The sequence below is a fragment of the Asparagus officinalis genome, chromosome 10 (genome assembly GCF_001876935.1).
Source record: "Asparagus officinalis chromosome 10, Aspof.V1, whole genome shotgun sequence".
Classification (NCBI taxonomy): domain Eukaryota; kingdom Viridiplantae; phylum Streptophyta; class Magnoliopsida; order Asparagales; family Asparagaceae; genus Asparagus; species Asparagus officinalis.
The window spans coordinates 10698765-10715597 of NC_033803.1; the positions used below are offsets into that span (position 1 = coordinate 10698765).

Here is a 16833-nt window from a genome sequence, read left to right on the forward strand (position 1 = left end):
AAATCGTAGTGGGAAATGGTGGTCAAAATACCCAAACTCAGACAAATTTTAAACCTGGCATCAAAGGAAGAAGGAAATTGATAAATGAAAGCCATAAAAAAAATTAAATAAATACAAAAGATTTGATTTTTAGCATTGTACCTCCATAAATCAACCAAGATCTTGTACTGTTTTCCCTTTTGTTCGAAGGCTAGGGTTTCAATCGGCGTCAGACAGCAATCGGAGAGCGGGAGAGAGAGAAGGGCGGGAAAAAATTAAATAAATACAAAAGATTTGATTTTTAGCATTGTACCTCCATAAATCAACCAAGATCTTGTACTGTTTTCCCTTTTGTTCGAAGGCTAGGGTTTCAATCGGAGAGCGGGAGCAATCGGAGAGCGGGAGAGAGAGAAGGGCGGGAGCGGACAGCAATCGGAGAGCGGGAGAGAGAGAAGGGCGGGAGCGGGAGAGAGGGGCGGGAGCGGGAGAGAGGGGTAACTAGAACGAGTGGCGTTTTCCGCTGTAACCAGAGATTTTTGTACGGGAGAGAACAAAGAGGCATTTTCCGCTGTAATCAGGCGTTTTCGAGCGGAAAATGGAAGGGCGAAAAAACTGTCAGAAAGCCCGCACGTTCCTCCACTTTCTTTTTTCTTTTTAACGAAGCAAACACCCGATTGTGAGGGGAAGTGCCAAATTTACCCTGTGTCAGTTTTCCCAAAGGCCATTTTCCCTCATTTTCTGCATTTTTTGGCCGAAACAAACAGGCCCTTAGTCTACACATGGCTATCAGTATAAGCATTTACATCATAATTACTCATCAATGGTAAACGACATGTACTAAATGTCAATACTAAGCGTCTACATACGATTGAAACAAAATTTTGGTCAAATCTTTTCCGTATGCAAGTTGCAAAACGTTAACCGCTAAAGGAGACCGCCTCTTTTTGGGAGGAAAGACAAAAGAATGACTTCTTTTTATTTAAAAAATAATTCTTATTAGACGGAATTTTCTAATAAGTAACTAACCTACCGTGAACTTTATGTTATTGTCATATGAATATCAGGTATTTTCATAGAAAACTATCACATGATTTTCAGCTGATTTGAAATAATTTTCAGCTGATTTGAAAACTTATGATATATATTTTTTTTCCATATAGAATACTTCATGGTAACCAATAAAAAAAAACTAAAAACAACTTCCAAAATCGCACTAAACCCCAATAATGTTAGCAGGAAACCCCAATATCTATTAGGCAAATTACAATAAACAACACCACCTTTCAAAATGTCTCTTAATGTTGTTTACTCGGTTCTAATTTATGGGGGTTATCTGCAGACGGTCTTATTGGGTGTTTTCTGCAATTTTAGAAAGTTTACAAGGAATCTAATGTGATTTTGAAAGCTATTGGGGCCTTACTGCAAACATCTGGAAGTTAATAAACCCTCCTTATAAACACCCATCCTCTCCTTGCTGCTACTACTACCTCCATCCATCCCCTCAAACAAGGAGAGAGAGAGAGAGAAGGAAAAAGTGGGTAGAGATGGGGAAGTGGGCCCCACTTCTTCTAGCGGCGGTGCTGTCGACGGCGTTCTGCTGCACCCGCGGGGGCATCCCGACGACGTTGGACGGTCCGTTTAAACCGGTGACCGTAAACGCCGGGTTCCGCGGAAAGGCGGCGGACTTACCGGACTCCGACCCGAGGGTCCGGCGCCGGGTTAACGGGTTCGAACCCGAACAGATATCGGTATCCTTGTCGGCGACCGAGGATTCAGTTTATATCTCTTGGATCACAGGTTCATTTCCGTTTTGTAAAATTTTTATGAAGATGTTATATATTTATGTACAACACTATACAAGTAGTAAATTTTGATCTTCTCAAAAGAAAAGTAAAATTTTATAAAAATTGGCACAAAAAGACGGTTTATAAATTATAACAAGAAGTGTCTACATCAATGTAATAAGATATAGGCTTTTTAATTATAAACCCAAAATTTTAACCTACAGCAATTTCCAGAATCATTGGTACGTACCCAATTACCCAACTTAAACATAAATATGGAAAACCATACAAACCTACAGCAAAAGTTTAAAGATGAAATATAGAAACTTATTGGTTTAAAAAACAATTCAGCATGGTATTTTTGGGTTTTGAGTATGATTTTGGAAATGGTTGGGTTTAAAATTAATTAAGGTAAGACTTTGGGTTTGTAAATTAAAAACCACTTTTTATAAATTAAAAACTCTAATGATTGATGCATGTGAAAAATGTATATATATGTTATACATAACATAGAGAATAATCTAAATAAGATAATGAATATTGTAATAAAATATGACATATATCATACGCACGTTGTTACTTAGGGCCCGTTTGGTTGGTTTCCTAAAATCAAAGAAAAGGAAATCGGTACAAGAAAATTAATAAAAAAATATTTTTATCCATTTTTATTCCTAAAACTCACCCATAACATCTAATAAAATATTATTTTTATCATCCAACTCATCTCATTTCATCTCATTTCTTACATTTAAAAATAAACCAAACATAAGAAATGTGTCACATCATCCAACTCATCACATCTCATCTTATCTCATTTTTAAAAATCACACACATCATCCAATAATATTGTGGCAACTCATCTCATCTCATTAAACCTTCCTTTCCATCCATTTCCTAAAAAAAAAACAAGAAATTGATTTCCTTAAGTATGTGTCACATCATCCAATAATATACCTCCAACTCATCTCATCTCATCTCATCTATTTTCTTATTTTTAAAAACGAACCAAACACAAACAACCTCAAAACATCATCCAATAATATACCTCTAATTCATTTCCTTATTTTTTTAACCAACCAAACAACCTCAAAACAATTTTTTTAAAAAAATCACTCACATCTTCCAATAATAAGGTGACAACTCATCTCATCTCATCTCCTATTTTATAATTTTCTTATATTTTAAACCAACCAAACAACCTCAAAACAATTATTTTAAGAAATAAGTTTCCTATTCTTTGATTTCCCATTCTTTTTTGCGAAACGAACAGCCCCTTATACGTGACCGCCTGTCTTTCTTGACGAGCTGATGAATCAATTTACAGGATTTTATTAGTATTCTATAATTAGATTTCTATATATATTTTTAATTCAGATACTTTCTGATCGTCAACAATAGTTTACTGTATATTGTTGCTTTTATGTTTGTTAGATTAGAGTAGATTTAATTGCTTATATCATCATCATCATTATGATCTATTTATTTATTTATTTTGGCTTAGTTTGAGTCTTCTATTCACATTTTCTTGTTCTCCTATTGTGGCCGGGTAATAGAAAGTAGACACTTACATTGTAATTATGTTCAGACTTGGTTTAAGAATTTATACCGTTTTCATAAGGATCTGGATACCTAAGTTTTGATAACAGGAAGGCAACTTTCTTAATCATATAGTCATTCAATAATTTTCAGAAGACTATTATTTGAATTTTTTTTTATTTTTTTTTTGGTAAATGAAAATTTTATTTCATCTCCAAATATGAAAGTTGTATGTACATCAATGATCTCAATATGAGAATACCAGAAAATGAGAAGCTAAAGCTCAAGAATCAGAGCAATAGCCAATACATGAAAATTACAAACAGGAATAAAAAGCCTGTAAATGCAAAACAAATTTCAGAAATCCTTAGGGAAGATATGAGCTTGTCATTCATGTGCAACCGTGCACATCTGTGCATGTTCTACAGAGAATGAATCCAGGCAGTTTTTTCAGGGGAGATGCTTGAGTTTAGCAACACTGTCATTATATCCACTTTAATACCCTTAACTAAATGCTCAACTGACCTTTTCTTTAACTGGAAAAGTCTCATATTCCTCTCATTCCAGATTGCATAAATTGTGCCTGAAAGAGCCATTCTTTTAACCCTTTGTTTAATACCTTTTCCTTTCAATCTTGAACTGAACCAGTTTATCAATAACTCCCAATTGCATGACCTCCAAGAGAATTGAAGCCAATCCATTATACAATTCCAAACATCACTAGAATAAGCACACTCAAAAAACAAGTGGCTTCTGCTTTCCTGAAAAGACTCAGAACATAAGGAACAATGATTTGTATTTATTATTCCCCTTCTTAACAATCTGTCCTGAGTATTCAGTCTGTTATTGACAGCTAACCAGCTAATGAAAGAGTGCTTAGGATAGCATAAACTCTCCCATATTGTATTGTGCCATTGGACTTTACTGGTGGCTGGATTTAAAGCATGGTATATATCAGATAACTTCAGTTTACCCCCCCTGAAACAAGAACCAATCAACTGATAATTAAAGTTGTTATCCTTGTCATGTATAAATATATATTATAATGTTCACTCATAAAGATAACTACAGATGAACCAACCAAAAATATAAAAAGGCTTTATCGAATTTAAATATTTTAATAGGTTTAATAGTAAATTTAACAAATAGTAAGAGTTAAAGTGTTTTAAAATTAGCATTGCATGAGAGTGTTTAATAGTAAATTTAACAAATAGTAAGAGTTAAAGTGTTTTAAAATTAGCATTGCATGAGAGTTCTTGAGGGAGAATTATCATGTTGTAAGAGTTAAAGTGTTTTAAAATTAGCATTGCATGAGAGTTCTTGAGGGAGAATTATCATGTTTGCATGGCTGATGGTACTTGATGAGAGCCCCAAATTACTTCACATCACCAAAGAATCAAATAGTGTTAAGCCTCTACACAATCATCGACAAATCAAGCAAAATACGTAGCCCAAGGACATACGTCAATATCCTCTTTAGACTTCAGTTCCTTCAGCATGTAACTTATTGTAACTATGCACCACTCGAGCATTATTACTCCTAAGCACCGATGGCTCTGGAATCAGTACTAAAAGTACAATTTATAGAAACTTTAGGGTATTTAAGTGAATCTAGATACAACTGATCAGGATCTATATGTGTAAATTATGTGAAACCAGGGCGAATTTAGATTCTTGAGTTGAGTTGTAGTTGAAACCCCATAAATTTATAAATTGCATATAAGCCCTAGTAACATTTAAAAGCTTCCCCCTTCGTCCTCCATAAAATTTAAAAACTACACCATAGCCTATATCAAAACTCATTTAAAGAATTCCGAGCAATAGTTAATTTAGGGGATGTTGGAAAAGTTTATAAAAATCTCAATTACTCGATCATATAAAACCATCTCAGGAAACAAAAATAAGAACTAATTTAAAACTAATAAATAATTTGCAACGAATTTTTATTAAAACAAAAGTAAAAACTCACCATAAAATAGACGTTACCCTCACTTCGGATTCAGTTTCTCTCTAATTTGGTGGTAATTGGAGAGGGTCTAGTTATTCGAGTCATTAACTTTCGTTCTAATTTCAAGCGCCGATCATAGGCATCATTTGTAAAAATTAACAATTATGTATTTTAAGGCAAGATCTTAGGCACAAGTTGTATAAATTAGAACTTTTGTTTTAACTATTCTTTTTTCTTTTGCACTATTGTCATATTGGTTCTCACAATAGGGGATTTTAATAGAAAAGTGGTTTTCAAAACAATAGCAGAAATCCTATGTGTCGTAATTTCGTTCATTGAAATTCAAATATATTATGAATATTGAGATTATTGGAGAAGATCCGGACCCCCTATTTGGAGAGGAGACGAACCTCTACTCTAATTATCATCTAATTGGAGAGAATTCAAATTCCCTCACTTAGAGAGCTCGGAATTCTTAATAGTCTCTTTCTATCTTCTACGTACTATATATTGACATAGGTGTGTACATAAAAATATACATACATTGATATGTGGAAAGAAATGAGAGCAAAAATACATAAAAATAGAGAATGAAGAATTAAAGATTTTGACATGCTAAGATACCTCCAAAGCTAGTGCCTTCCTTCCGATCTCATTTTTTCGGCTGCTGCACCCATTTATCGATAAAATTAAACTTATTTACTGGATTCCAATAATCATACTAAACCAAGAAATGAGATTTTTTTTTTCTAATAAACCTTCACTCAAGAAAGAAGGATAGATTTTACCTCTTGGGTGAATCAATTGAGCTTCATGGTACGTTGATTGAAAATCTTAATTTGGTATAAGAATCTCGAACATTTTGCCGCCTTTTGACAAATAAGTTGTTATAAACTGCAATATCAATACGTGTGTTATATTATGCATCTTTATTCTGTTTGCATGTTACTGGAAAAACATGTATGTATTTATCATTTTTAACAATAAGTTGTTATAATTTTCTAATGGTAGTGAATACAAATTGGAGATGTATTTATTACATTTAATTTAATTGGTGGTTTATGTATGTATGTGTTTTATGTATTCATATATGTGTTTTTTATGTATGATGTATGTGTTTTAGCATGACTTGGAGGGTATTTTCGGAAGAAATGTTTTAACATGGCAACACACTTTTATAATAGTATTAGATATATACTCCTATGAGTTGCACTGTTTTGCTATTTGCATTTAAGACATATCATAATTGTTCATTAGACAGAACTCGTTTATAAGAATACAAATCCTATCAGAACAACTGCATCAATAAAATGGGGAAGTCAAATTCCCACTATAATCTCTACTTTCTTCCAGTTTTCTATTCAATCTCTACTTTCTTCCAGTTTGCGGTTCTAATAAAACTCAAAGCCGGATCATCATTGATAAAATAATTAGGGAAAATTGCTTCTAGCCCCCAACTTCCTTATAAGTATTTCGCCTTCTTCCAAGACTTTTTCAACGCTCTCAAAACCCCCAAAAGAAAATCCATAATTCCCTAAGCCCCCAAACACAAAATCCAAGAGTTTAAAATATGTTAAGATTGTAATACCCTTTCTCTCTCTTTTTTTCATAATGTTACTGTGATGATTTGAAATGAGTTTTTGGGGGAAAAATTCTAGTTCCCTCCAAAATTTTCCAACGACGTCGACATCAGCGGTGAAAATTTCCCGACGTTCATCTTCGACAGCGAAGAAAATTGCGATCTTGAAGACGGTGATGACGAGTTATGTCGCCAACCCCCTTAAGTTTACATATTATTATAATTTTTTGAAATCGATGACTTGAGATTAAATTAGAGTATGTAAATTTATATATTGTTGTTATTTCAATGTAATAAGTTTGTTGTTAAGCTTATGAGTTGATGGTGAAGGAAGGTTACGTATTGCTTTTAAAGATTACGAGTTAGTTGTGAAGTTTACGAGTTAGTTGCTAAGGGTACGTGTTGGTTGTTAAGCTTACGAGTTGGTTATGAAAAGGTTACAAATTGGGTGTGAAGATTACGAGTTGATTGTGAAGGTTATGCGTTGGTTGTCAAGGTTACGGGTTGGTCAAGGATATGAGTTGGTTGTGAAGGTTACACGTTAGTTGTGAAGATTGCTCATTAGTTGTGAAGGTTACGACTTGGTTGTGAAGGATACATGTTGGTTGTGAAGGTTACACGTCGGTTGTGAAGGTTGTGAGTTGGTTGTGACGGTTATGAGTTGATTGTAAAGGTTATGAGTCGGTTGTAACGATTACGAGTTGGTTGTGAAGAAAAGTTAGGTGTTAGTTTTGAAGGTTACAAGTTGGTTGTGAAGTTTACGAGTTAGTTGCCAAGGGTACGTGTTGGTTGTGAATGTTACGAGTTGGTTGTGAAGGTTACGTGTTGGTTGTGAATGTTACGCGTCAGTTGTGAAGGTTAATTAACAACAATCACAATCAACTCATTACCTAGGTTCACAAACAACTCGTAACATTCACAACTCGAAACCGTCAGAACCAACTCATAAACCTTCACAACCAATGCGTAACCTTCATAACCAACGTGTATCCTTCATAACCAACTCGTAACTTTCACAACAAATGAGCAATCTTCACAACCAACGCGTAAGCTTCACAACCAACTTGTATCATTGACAACCAACTCATAACCTTGACAACCAACGCGTAACCTTCACAATCAACTTGTAACCTTCACACCCAATTTGTAACATTTTCATAACCAACTCATAAGCTTCACAACCAACACGTACCATTGACAACTAACTCGTAAACTTCACAACCAACTCGTAATCTTCAAAACCAACACGTAACCTTCCTTCACCACCAACTCATAAGCTTAACAATAAACTTATTACAGTAAAATAACAACAATATATAAATTTACATACTATACTTTAATCTCTAGTCATCGATTTCAAAAAAAAATTACAATAATATGTAAACTTAAGGGGGTTGGCGACGCAACTCGTCATCACCGTCTTCAAAATCCTAGTTTTCTTTGCCGCCGATGACGAACGTCGAGAAAGTTTTGCCGCCGACGTCGATGCCGTTGGAAAATTTTGGAGGGAACTAGAATTTTTCCTCTCAAAACTCACTTCAAATCATCATAGTAACATCATGAGAGAGAGAGAGAGAGAGAGAGAGAGAGAGAGAGAGAGAGAGAGAGTATTATGGTCTTCACGAGAGAGAGTATTATGGTCTTCACATGTTTTAAACTCTTGGATTTTATGTTTTGGACGCTCAGGGAATTATGGCTTTTCTTTTGGGGGTTTTGGGAGCATTAAAAAAGTCTTGGGGGAGGTGAAATACCTGTTAAAAAGATCCAAAGCACTTTAATAAAAAGGCTATAAAATATTGGCTTAATTTAATCTATTACTATTATTAAAAAATTTAGCATTTTCTTCAAAAATCTTACGGTGTTCTACTAGGGAATCCATAAATTTGTTACTATGGGGGCACATTTTTCACTATGCCTATTAATGGCGGAGAAGTTTAGTTTTCCTTTTTTTTTTTTTTGGTATTTCTAATATTAGTCCCTTAACTCTTTCATACTATGAAATTAGTCCCACAAATCATTGAAATTGCTATTTTATCTCTCAAATCTTAAGTTATTTTGAAACGAGTCCCTCTAATCATCAAAATTGCTCTTAGGTCCCTTAAATATTAAATTTTTAAAAATTAGTAATTAGAGATATTAACTTGAAACAACGTATGATAATTTGGGAACCTACCTGTTTTGAGGGACAAAGTTCCTTGTGATTGCTAACTTTTACACTTGATTTGAGGGTCTAATTTTAAAATTAACGTAAAAATCAGGCTACTTCATAGCAACGTCCATGATTTGAGGGACAATTGTTAAAATAACCTATGAATTGGTGGACCTTATAGAAATATCAATGATTTGATGCATCTAATTTCAATATAAAAGATGTAAAGGACTAATATCTAAAAAAAAACTCTTGTTTGTTTCGTAGAACCACTGGCCCATCATTATCCGGAGTTAGAAGAAAAGATCCATGAGAAATAGTTATTATTATATGGTTTTCGATACGTAGATTTGGATAATTTTGGGCTTTTTTAGATGTGGTTGGGTCAATTTCTATGAGAGCACATCTTTATAATTTCAGAGTACCTCTAATCTTTTGGTAACATGCCTCAGTGCCCCCATTCCAAATCCTTCCTTGTGTTCTACCCAATATAATTGCACTTTTTTAAAATTCAAGAATTGTTCTCACAACTTCAAATGCTTTAAAAGCTCATGAGATAGACAACCTTGTAAAACTCCCCAAAAAAAAAAAGTTCAACATCCTCACGTTTTTTTTTTTTTTTGGCATGCACACATCGCAACGCAAAACTCATATTACACATAAAACATTTGACTTCTTATCGTCAAAAGAACTAACTTTTATCTAATGGTTTCATGTGGTTACAGGAGAATTTCAAATTGGTGATGACATTGAGCCGTTGGATCCTGAAACTGTAGCTAGCATAGTTCGTTATGGAAGGAGGAGGCATTCATTGAATAATGAAGCCGCTGGCCATTCGCTTGTTTATAGTCAGCTCTACCCATTTGAAGGCCTTCAGAATTATACTTCTGGGATAATTCATCATGTTCGCCTCACAGGTTTTTTTTTTTTTTTTTTGCCCCCTCATCTCTCACGAATGAATAAGATTTAATAGGTTTTAAAGAAAATTAAATGTTCTTTTCTCTGGTGCTACCGATTTAATAACTACGAGTTTATATATCCAAAAATGTTTTAGTTTAGGCGTCTATTGTTGTCTGGATATTCCAGAGAGATGTACCACCTACGTCCTCATAATTAAATGGTGTTTAGTGTTTCAAAATGCTAAACTTTATTAGATATGTACGTCCAAACATGTGTAAACACTTGCTAATTGTAACGGTTAATTGCAAGCAGCCCCCTCCGCGGTATCACTGTTTTGAAATCAGTAGTTTCATTTTGATAGAGTAGACCCCGGTTAAATTGTTCTGACTCCTTTACTCTGTATGAAATTTCGGTAGATACTGTGAAGAGTCTATGTGAGGGTAAAAAGAGTCAAAAAGATTTCACAGGAATCTATTTGCTAAAATGAAACTACAAGAACAGTAATTTCCAAACAAAAATACTTCGAGGGGGTCCACGTGCAATTAACCTTGGTTTAATCATCTAAATTTAATGTGAGACTAAACTTCAGCTAATGAAAGTTTTCTTCTCCTCTTTCATAACTGTATATTTCGTTAACGCTCCCTCCACAGGACTGAAGCCAAATACAAAGCACTACTATCAATGCGGAGACCCTTCAATACCATCCATGAGCAAAACCCACAAATTCAAAACGATGCCAAATCCGGGTCCAACCCGTTACCCGAAAAGAATCGCAGTCATCGGCGATTTGGGTCTGACGTACAACACAACATCCACAATGGATCACTTGAGGAGGAACAAGCCTGATCTAATTATGTTAGCAGGAGATGTCACTTATGCAAACATGTACTTAACAAACGGCACTGGTTCAGGCTGCTACTCTTGCTCGTTCAAAAATTCACCGATACACGAAAGTTATCAGCCTCGTTGGGATTATTGGGGACGGTGAGCATAAGTTTTGAACTGTGATATTTTCATGTGAAGTCTTTTATGTTTGGAGGTAAGAGTTTCTAATGTTATCTCCGTCATTAAACTTTCGCTCAACATTTGGTTAATTTACAAGTTTGTCACGTCACGTAAGAAGTGCAACAACAAGATCGAATGAGGATTTGTAAGAAGGACATAGCTAACGATAACTTCCAAACATGAAGGATCCCGGACGATATTTGAAGTTTGACCTTTCGTGTTGATAATTAATGGTTCATGACTTGTTATTATTTCTTGGTCTGCGATGTTTAGGTACATGGAACCTGTGATATCTGAAACACCGACGATGATTGTAGAAGGAAACCATGAGCTTGAATTACAAGCTGAGAATAAGTCGTTTGTAGCGTATAGTTCCAGATTCGCGTTTCCTTCTGAAGAAAGCGGATCAGGTTCCACGTTTTACTACTCCTTCAATGCGGGAGGGATACATTTTGTTATGCTTGGTGCGTACACTTCTTACAAAAAGTCAGGTACGTGACTCCTTTGTGCATGTATATATTATTAAAGTCTCTTCAATACTCTTTTTGGCTATAGAAGTTCATGTCGTTCTCAAGTTTCTTTCATAATTCGGTCAATCGCAAATACATCACCCATGCTATGTTGGTTTGATACTAGCACATATCCACCCTCTGCCGCATTGACGATACTGCTTTTGTGATGGGTTTGAAGGTTTCATGGGAATCATGTGGGAATGTTTTTCACAAATGTTTTGAGTCATGAGCATCACGTAATTTCCAGAAGATTTAAAATGTAACAGAAAAGGAACATCATCACCATGTCTAACGGGTACATCCATTACTATTATTTAAGAAAAGTCACACTTTTGGTTTTACCCATAGGTGGGTCAAGATTTCAAAAAATTCAACATATATCCTCAATGATTTATTGTACCATGAAACTAAGGGGGTGTTTGTTTTTATGAAAGTGAATTGTAAAAGCGTAAAAGTAAAATGATTTTAAGACTTTTGGTGTTATTGAAAGTAATTTTGAAAGTGAAATGTTAAAATGAGTCCACATCAGCTCTAATGCATGTTTAAGTTCTCCTAAAAAAGTGCTGAAGTCAAGTGAAAGTGAGAAAAAAGTGGGGACCACTCCTAATTAATTAGTATATTTATTATTTATCTTATCTTATTTTCCCATGTTATTCGGTGGAAACAACCACCTCCCCCCAAAATTTTCTTACCTGCTAATTATATTATTTCTTTTATAGCATTTAATAACTGTGTACATTGTTATGTCATTTATATAGTACGAATTAGACAATTTATGAACATGACTACACATTTTAGCGTGATTGTTGTACAGTTGTAACATGACTAGGCATTTAATAAGTCATTACATTATTAAAAAAATATAAAGTACATAAGTAAAAAAATACAGAATACAAAGAATCTATAAAAATTAGTACAAGAAATTGATGATATATATACCTTAGGCTTTCAATTCGTTCTTTAGTTGTTACCAGAATAATTATTAGAGTTTAGAGTGTAATATGAATTTAAATAACAAATAAATAAATAATTATCACATCATCTTTATTTTCCTAGTTCCAAGATTAATTCATTTTTACAGACAAACATTGCATTTCACTTTCATGTTGACATTGATCCACTTTCACACTTGCAAAAATAAGTGACTTTCACCCATTCCATTCGAGTCACCTTCATTTAATCAAACACCCCCTAATTAAAACGATAAAATTGAAAAGATCTAAAAATATCCTAACTACCATCCACTACTTGACAACAAACCCCACTTCCCACATTTTCTAATAGTAAGATACTTCATATCACTTTTGGTAATTATTTTCTAAAGTTCTATTCATATTAGGATTGATTATTAAGGTGTTGTAAATAAATATTTTTTACGCACGAGTTTTCTGCGTCGGGGATAAAAAAAGACCCTACAGGCGAGGGAAGCTCTTTGAGGTGGACGTTCTAAAGCAATTCGGTCGATAGGTGGGCTATGTTCCTCTTGCTAGCGCAAGAACGGTGTCGGCCCAAGCAGTAAGTGGGACGCCTTCGCGCAAGCAAGCGCGAGAGAAGCAAACAAAGTAGAAGTTTTGCCAGAAGCAAGACGAGGAAGCGGAGCAGTCGTAGAACTGACTCTTCAAAGGGCAATTCAAAGGTAAGGCGAAGATGCACGTATCATGTGCATCGGAGAACTAGTGTACCAATAAAATATATGGGTTTTTCCATTAAGTCTCTTAAATCTTCGTACTTTGACATCAGCCCCTTAAATCATTGCAACTGCTATTTTGTCCCCAAAATTTTATGTTATTTTGAAAGAAGTCCTCAACTCATCGAAATTACTATCCCCACTCCTTAAGTTAAAGGGGGTAGAAGTAGCAATTAGAGGAATAATTTGAAACAACTAATAAGGATCGAGGGTACCTAATAATAGTTCCAATGATTTGAACGACTAATTTCAAAATATGATAGAAAGAGACAAATATCGAAAGAACAACATAACATGAAAAATAAGTAGATATCTAACTATGTCCCCATAGTGCAGGATTACATATGCAAATAACCATATTTTCAGATTGTCAAAGCTAAGCTACATTTGTTAATCTTCAAAGCTACAAAGTAATTAATACTGTTTGATCCTCACATATGCAGGGGAGCAATATAAATGGCTGGAGAGAGATTTGGCCAATGTAGACAGAAGTGTGACTCCTTGGTTGGTAGCTATGTGGCATCCACCATGGTACAGCACCTACAAAGCCCATTACAGGGAAGTAGAGTGCATGAGGGTGGAAATGGAAGACTTGTTATACTCCTATGGCGTTGACATTGCCTTTTGTGGTCATGTAAGTGTCAAATTACCTCTACACCATTGCACATATTACTGTGTACTTGATTAGGACCACTTAAAGCTGCAAATATATTTTAAAGGGTTATTTGCACTTAAATACCCCAAAGTTTACCTAAAATCGATAACCCCAAATTCCTTATGAGTTTCAACTTCTGCTGTTAGAATATACCTCAACCTGAAAATAAGTGTATCTCAAATTATCAGGTTCATGCGTATGAAAGATCAAATCGAGTCTACAACTACACAGTAGATCCCTGTGGACCTGTACACATAACGATTGGCGATGGAGGTAACATAGAAAAGATGGCAGTGGATCATGCTGATGAGCCTGCCAACTGTCCGAATCCATTGAAAACACCCGATAAAATCATGGGCGGATATTGTGGTTTCAACTTCTCTTCAGGTCCTGCTGCAGGCAAATTTTGCTGGGATCAACAACCAGAGTATAGTGCGTATAGAGAGAGTAGCTTTGGTCATGGTATCTTAGAGGTAAATTTCCTCTCATTATTGTCTCAGCTTGATGAATTCCATTTATGGATACAAACAGCACAGAAGTGGTGGATATCCCTAATATGTATGTATCATTATCCAATAGAATACAAATATGGATACAGATATCTTCCTGAATTTCTTACAGGATAAGCGTATTGATCAGACTATTAAAACTATTCTAGCCTTAAATAGTCCATCAGAAATCAGTTTTTATCATCCCGAGATCTAGCTTTAAGTTTGTAGGGCACATTGAACACACTGAACAAAATAACTTTGAGGTATCATATTTGTTTAGGCAGCTTTTGTGTCATACATACTTCTGTGATTCAAACATACTTTTCAGTCATCCCATCGGCATCCATATTTGATTTTGACAGAGATGCCGATTTGCTTTTCTTGCCGAAGTATATTTTGTATCTATATTTGATTTGCTTTCGTGATCAGTAAGCGATAATTAACATATCCATTTGGTATCTAATCCGTTTGCATCCCTTAATTAATTATTTGCATAAAAAATCTTAATTGGAAGAGTAAATATGCGTGTGTTTGTTTATCGCAGGTGAAGAATGAGACACACGCTCTGTGGACATGGCACAGAAATCAGGATTGGTACAATAGCGCGGGAGATCAGATATACATAGTCAGACAACCTGAGAAATGCCATGTCAAGCCCGAATCATTACCAAGAAATTGAGGAAGACATGAGATCGCATGATATCAAGAAAAACCTTGGAGAATATCAGAGGACGTACGTGGATCAAATGGAAACGAAATGTATTGTAGTATATTCATATATGTTTTTAACTCGTTGGGACTTGATGTGTTCAAAGAAGTAATAAAACTAAATAAAAAGTTTGATTAGATACCGAACAGTCGTTCAGGGCCCGTTTGGATGGAGTATTTTGTTCCGAAAATTAGGAGGAAAACTGTCAAAATCGTCGCTTTTTGACAGCTTTCCCCCAAAATCGTCTCTTTAAGCTTTCCACCAAAATCGCCTCTTAAAAGGTGATTTTAGGGCCAAAAAAACTGCCAATTTAGCAGCTTTCCTCCCAATTTTCAAGGCAAAACACCACATCCAAATGGGCCCTCAGCCTTTTTGATCAGATATGTTCTCGTGACTTGGGCAATAATCACTTGAAAACTACCAAATTTGTGAATTGCATGAAATTTATCATCTTCTATAAGATTCTATTAATAATCTCCCTCGTCCATATTTCACTCTTATCTTTAATTTCTATAACTCACTACTATCTTTAGAAATTTCCTTGCACAGAATTCAAACCGAAAGACCCGCTCACCAACACAAAATCAAATCAATAGCAACCACAAAGTTTTAAAGTTTAAAAAAGAAAAAGAAGAAGAAAAAAAAATTCCCAATACCTCAACTTAATCGCTGCGCACGAAACACAAAATAATCTCTCAAAACAAAATCACTTACCTCCAGCAAGAAAATGGCAGGCCGCGGCCTTCAAGAGCAGAAGATGAACGAATCCGGATCCAAATCCGGATCCATCCGCGACTCCGACAACGGGACCGTCAACTGGAAGTCCTTCAAGGACCGGATCCGCCTCCGGCGAGCGGGCAACGCGTGGTCCGAGCCCGAATCCGAGTACTACCCTCCACCAAACCCTAACCCGCTCTTCGCCCGATCCTTCAGCGGCAAGCCCGCCGACGAGGACCCGCCGGTCTCCGGAGAGCCGGCGAAGATGTCGCTGATGGCGCTCTTCGAGCAGACGGAGGGAGGAGGGTTTGGGTCGGAGGAGGATGAAGATGATGATGATGATGAGGATTATGACGATGGGGATGACGATGGGGATGGGGATGATGGAGGTGATGAGGGGATGTATAATGCATGCTGTGTATGTATGGTGAGGCACAAGGGGCCGGCGTTCATACCTTGTGGGCATACTTTTTGTAGGCTTTGCTCCAAGGAGTTGTTCGTCAGCAGGGGGAATTGCCCCCTCTGTAACGGGTTTATTTTGGAGATACTTAACATTTTTTGATCCGGAATCCGGTAAGATGCGGTTAGTCCACGTGCGAGCGAATTGTTCTGATATACAAGACATGCCCTTGTGTTTTGTTAGAGCAGGTCACTAATGTAGGTGACAAGGGTCTCCCCTCCTTTTTGTATGGTGTTTTACGGGTTTCCGTGGCTTTTTCTTTTTATGAAGTTTTGGTTATTTTGTAATGATGTGTAATTGATGGTTTTGAATGGACTATATATGTGTTTATTTTGATATACATTGCGAAAAATGAGTGGAAAAATAAAAATGGGCATGAACACTCTTATTTTTAAGGATGAAGTAGGATATACTGTATACTTTGTATGTATGTTCAAACTTTTAGAGTTGGGAGTGCAGAGTTTGCTTTTTTTTTAAACATCCATGCGCTATTAACCATGCACTATTACTGAAAAAGTTGCAGCAGGGGTTTCATTTACAAGTCTTATCCTTAATTCTCGAGAGAGATCGAGAGAGAGAGAGAGAGAGAGAGAGAGAGAGAGATTCACAGATAAAGGAATTCACAATGCAGATACTATTTTCGTTAAAACAGAAAAAAAAAATGAACAATGCAGATACTATTTTAGTTAAAACAGAAAAAAAGAAAAAAAAAGAAAAAAATG

General features: G+C 35.6%; 2 protein-coding genes across 2 annotated transcripts in view; both read left to right on the top strand.

The window, feature by feature from the left end:
- The window catches only part of LOC109826444 (purple acid phosphatase 15-like), a 20240-nt gene extending 4557 nt beyond the window's left edge, over nt 1-15683 (top strand). Inside the window, 7 exon segments of the mRNA XM_020393475.1 lie at nt 1416-1776; nt 9701-9892; nt 10526-10859; nt 11154-11371; nt 13523-13713; nt 13923-14207; nt 14770-15683. Of these exon segments, the coding sequence (XP_020249064.1) occupies nt 1416-1776; nt 9701-9892; nt 10526-10859; nt 11154-11371; nt 13523-13713; nt 13923-14207; nt 14770-14904 (1716 nt within the window). The 3' untranslated portion in view covers nt 14905-15683.
- LOC109825751 (pre-mRNA-splicing factor cwc24-like) lies at nt 15687-16449 on the top strand. The gene has a single exon (XM_020392638.1). The coding sequence runs from the start codon at nt 15692-15694 to the stop codon at nt 16211-16213; it is 522 nt and encodes a 173-aa protein (XP_020248227.1). The 5' UTR covers nt 15687-15691; the 3' UTR covers nt 16214-16449.

Bases quoted from the DNA above. Each gene is read 5' to 3' on its own strand.
- LOC109825751 (XM_020392638.1), top strand. From the start codon at position 15,692: ATGAACGAATCCGGATCCAAATCCGGATCCATCCGCGACTCCGACAAC.